The 5,042-nt window shown below is 30.4% G+C and overlaps 1 protein-coding gene across 3 annotated transcripts; it reads left to right on the top strand.

The window, feature by feature from the left end:
- Positions 1-2,465: 2,465 nt before the first annotated feature.
- On the top strand, positions 2,466-4,587 carry LOC107870446. 3 transcript variants are annotated; one of them, XR_001674153.2, is made up of 3 exons: positions 2,466-2,983; positions 3,313-3,444; positions 3,547-4,587. XR_001674153.2 is itself a non-coding variant. In XM_047397946.1 (2 exons), exons 1-2 carry the CDS (start codon positions 2,711-2,713, stop codon positions 3,598-3,600), a joined length of 327 nt encoding a protein of 108 aa, XP_047253902.1. In that variant the 5' UTR covers positions 2,466-2,710; the 3' UTR covers positions 3,601-4,587. The 3 variants fall into 3 exon arrangements, 1 of the variants encoding a protein (XP_047253902.1); XR_007045701.1 differs by having other exon boundaries at positions 3,258-3,444; XM_047397946.1 differs by lacking the exon at positions 3,313-3,444.
- The last annotated feature ends 455 nt before the right edge of the window (positions 4,588-5,042 follow it).

Raw genomic sequence — 5,042 nt, 5'->3', positions numbered from 1 at the left:
ATTATTATTATTATTATTATTATTATTATTATTATTATTATAAAGAAGTATCTATTACCCCCTGAACTTGTCACATTTTATTCATGCTACACCTGAACTTTGACTTGTCCTAAGTACCCCTCCGAACTTGTTGTTTTGTAACGTCTCGTGGCCCTTTTTTGCTGAGATGAAAAAATATTTGGTTTCACACTCCATCACGCGTGTGATATTGTGATTTTTGGGTCAAATCAACATTTTCAATGTTTAAAAAATGAAAAAAATCATTTTTCTTTAATTTTTTCAAAAAAATCAACTATCCCTCTTCCTATTTAATTTCCAATCTAAAATAAAATTCATCAAAACCCAAAAATATTAAAGGAATTTATTATTTTAATATTTGATGCTTGAAAGGAATGAAGCTTGTTGGAAACCATGCACAAATTTAGGTAATTTATTTGTAATGTATATTAGTTATGACTATATGTAATTAAGTGTTTGATTTATATTTGTCAGTAAAGTTAGGAGTTTCCAGTTTCAAAGAGTTTAGGCCTTTTAGTAGTTGATTTTTGGAGATTAATTGATTATATCATAATATATATGGATTGTTTTTGTAATTAAATATTTGAGGGGAGGGGGAGTTCCCCTCAAATATCGTATCAAATACTAAGTTTCTTAAAATAATAATTTAGCATAAACTTATTGGGTTATCTATTTACCCAATAACCCGATAAAAAAAATCAAATCAATAACCCAATAATTATTTTTTTATAAAATCGTTAAAAAATCGTTAACTCTATAGTGATAAATCAATAACATTTTTATCAATTCGATTGTTGTATACCCTTAACTTAAATTGCAATTTCTTACTCTGTTAATTATAATAAGAAACGTATTTGTGCAGGTGAGTCTCCTCAAAATCTTAATCGAAACACTAATCGAAAAGGACTATGAAACACTAACCGAAAAAAATAATTTCATATTTTTAACACACACCAAAAAATATAAATTTTTAGATAATAGCTTACTTGATCGACAAAAATTCAACCTTTCACTATTTTGGAGTAGAGAAAAACTGAAAAATATAATCTTTTTAGAGAAAAATCGGATAATTAAAGGTAGAAGTGGGTTATTTTTTAATATAGGATAAATATAAGGAAAGCGGATGATATTTATCCATGTGGACAGCCACATCAACACTTTTTTCCACGTGTACGTGCGTGGTTTACACTCACTGGTCCATCAGCAAAAAAGGACCATGCAACGTTGCAAAAAAACAAGTTCGGAGGGGAGGGTACTTAGGACACGTCAAAGTTCAGGTGTACCATGAATAAAACGTGACAAGTGCAGGGAGGTAATCGATACTTCTCTCTTATTGTTATTATTATTATTATTATGCACAATTTATTTCAAATTTATTATCGATAATTTTTATATAATATTTTCTATGTGACATACGTAATTTATTTGTAATAATAATAATTTTTATAATATTTTTAATTTATTATTACTCTGAATTTATTATTATATTTAAATAGTAGCCTTGATATATTTGTAAGATAATTTTTACTTTTTTCTCATACTACCCTTGGTATTAAGTTCATGAAGTAGCATTTTATACGTATAAAACTCTGAAGTGAACTCTTAACACTGAAAAACAACAATTATACAGTGTATGCTCACTTTGACTGTTGATACCCAATTTTGACCTCCCGATACTCCTCTTAGGCTAATATTTTATTAAAAAATATTAATTTTTAACATTAATATTTTTACATATTATTTTGATATCAAATAAATAACGACGTGTCACATCAATGATTTTAATCTATTTAATTTTTTTCAATCTATTTATTTTCTAACCTTATTTTGCCATTTTATAACAATTTTAGCCTAATTTTATTCAATTTATTACCATTCTAGTTCAAATTATGTTTAATTAGACTCAATTTTAATTTCCATTCAAATTTAGACCAATTTTTTAATTTTTAGATCTCAGTCGTTGACCAATTGATCTAATGGTTGGATCAAACCTTATCCCTCTTTCCTTTTAAACGAAAAATGAAACCCTAATCCCTCACTTTTGGCTAAAGAATCAGTCGCTCCTTTAGTACACTCTCTATACAACTCTATCTTTCTCTCTCTTTCTCGCTCCCCTCATAAACTGACTGCCGGTGACGAACAATCAAATACATTGTTTATTATTATTATTGTTGTTGTTGTTATTATTATTATTGACAATTTTATATAATAATTTTATGTAATATTAATTTTTACATGCTTAGTTTATGTTAATATTGATGTCTTATTATTTCTCTCGACATTATCGCATTTATTATAATAGCAGCCGACCTCATTTAACTCTTCCAGCATATTTAATTTTTAGCCAATATTATATCCAATTGATGACAATTATAGCTAAATTAGTATTAATTTTGAGCTTAAATTGAAGGTTGATCTTTTGACCCCTTTAAACTCAATTTTAATCTCATCCATTAATTAAATTTGATCTAACAGCCAAGATGAAATCATCTCTTCTTACATTTTTTAAACCTAAAAAAAAACCAGTCCCTCAATTTTTTACAAAGGACAGCCGCACACCTCTCTGCCTTCGCTGTACTCGCTCTCTTCCTTTCTTAGAAATTGAACTTCCACCGCTGCCTCGTCACCTGCCGGCGAAGCCCAACGCTCACCGCCGCCTCCATCTCCCCCGGTTCGCTCCTCTCTCACGTTGATGAGCCTCGACGGACGTGACTACCGGCAGGCTGCCTGTCAAACCCCAACTGTGCCATCGCCGCCATCAGTATCGGTGAACCAGCTGAGCCATCACCGCCGAACCAACCCCCTCTCTCATCGCAGCTGCTCAACCATGCATCCACCGCCCCGCCATCTCTTCCACTCATTTTCGTCTCTTATACGACCAAATTGCAACAAAACCCTTTTGCCGCCTCGCCGTTGCTTGCTCCGGCCAAGTGTTGTCGGAAAATTGATTAAGAACCCATCCCAGGTCTACTCTCTTAATTCATTTTTTCTACTTTCTAATTTGACAGATTTCGTGATTGGCTTAATTTGATTAAGCACTTTGTTAAAATCTTTGTGATTTGTGTTTGATTAATCATGTATGCTGTTACACGTGAAAACTTCCCAAATCTTTGATTTTTTTTTTACAACAGGAGCAATAGTGTTAGTTTTGTATTGTAATTCTTTCTTTTGGAATACCCATTTTGTTATAAGTTGTGTGTCATTGATTTGCTTTCTTTTTTTTTACTTGGGGCTTGTAGTACTATGGTGATGTACTTAGTGTTTTTTTTTTGGGGGGGCGGGGGGTTATTGCAGATTGGAAGTGTTTGTGTATTGGCTATGCAGAGTGTGTTTACAAAGAAAGAGTAGATTGAAGAAAAAGGGTCATAGTTTTGATCAATGGGTTGGAAGAGATCTGCAATATGGTGCTTGAATTCGAAGATCTTGGTGGGTTTTTTTGTTAATTCTTGTTGTTCAACTTTCTGATGGAACTGACTCAGGAGATGTTAAGAGACAGCTATTCTTTAATTTGGTGTTTTTTGTGTGCAGGAAAGGAATGCTAATTTCTTGTTTTGGGCAATGCTGGACCAGTTATTGAGCTAAGTCAATATGTTGTTAAATATATATAGTGACTTGAAATGTGAATGAGCTATTTGAACATGGTTTGATGGTTTGAATGTAGTGACTTGAGATGTGAATAAGTTATTTAAAAATTTTCAAGTGTAGTGGCTTGAAAATGATTAAGTGTAGTTACTTGAAATTGCAAACTTGTGACTTGAAAATTTCAAATTTGTGACTCGAAAATGGTTAAGTGTAGTTACTTGAAATTGTGAACTAGTGATTTGAAAAATAGTTAAGTGTAGTTACTTGAAATGTGAATTAATTATTTGAAAGTGGTTAAGTACAGTGACTTGTAAATGATTAAGTATAGCTATTTGAAATGTGAAGTAGTTACTTGGAAATGTTAAGTATAGTCATTTGAAATGTTAATTAATTATTTGAAAATAGTTAAGTATAGTGACTTACAATGTGAATTAGTTATTTGAAAATGGTTAAGTATAATGACTTGAAATGTCTACTAGTTATTTAAAAATGGTTAAGTGTAGTGACTTGAAATGTGTACTAGTGACTTAAAAATGGTTAAGTGTAATTACTTCAAAATGGTTAAGTATAGTGAATTGAAATGTCAATTAACTATTTGAAAATGGTTTGAGTGTAGTGACTTGAAATGTCTACTAGTGAATAAGTTATTTGAAAATTATTGTGTAGTGACTTGAAAAGGATTAAGTGTAGTTACTTGAAATTGCTAACTTGTGATTGATCTATTTATATTTATCATGATATTTTTTAGTTGTACGCAGATATAAATATAATAAGGATTGAAAGTTTATTTGACTGATTTTTATACTTTGCATTTTTATGTAGCCAAGTGATGCGGCTAGTGGACCCATTTTGCGATACAACAAGACCACGTGATGATAGTGATCCTAATGACAGTTGTTGATTTTGTTGTAAATTGTCTTGAATATTCAATTATGATGATGTAATTGTGTGGTTGGAGCGAATCTTAGAATATTGAAGGTTGTGTTTAAATTTGATTTTGGAATTTGAAAATATTAGTTAATGTTAAAAATTTGGAGTTTGAAGATTCTAATGTAGAAAATTTAATTTTGAAGTTTAACGTTCAATGTATTTTTGAGATGCTTGTGAATTACAATGTTTAATTAGTCGTGTTAATGATATATGAATTAAATAAATATTGGATTGTAGGTTATGCCTGAAGGAACAATTAAATTTGAGTTAAAATTAAAATTTATAATTTGTTATTGAAAATTGATGGGTCCAACTATCTTTTTTTCAAAGTAAAAAAAAATTGCGGAGGTTTTAAACCGCTGCAATTCTTAAATAAAAATTTATTATAAAAAAATTAAATTTAGAGTAATGGAGATTCCGACTGTCGCAAAATAATCCCCACAAATTAATTATGGAGGTCGGGAAAAAACTCTCGCAAATCATTTGTGACAGCTTGTATTGTGAGGATTTTG

The sequence above is a fragment of the Capsicum annuum genome, chromosome 10 (assembly GCF_002878395.1).
Source record: "Capsicum annuum cultivar UCD-10X-F1 chromosome 10, UCD10Xv1.1, whole genome shotgun sequence".
Taxonomy (NCBI): domain Eukaryota; kingdom Viridiplantae; phylum Streptophyta; class Magnoliopsida; order Solanales; family Solanaceae; genus Capsicum; species Capsicum annuum.
This window is presented reverse-complemented; position numbering and strand designations above follow the sequence as displayed.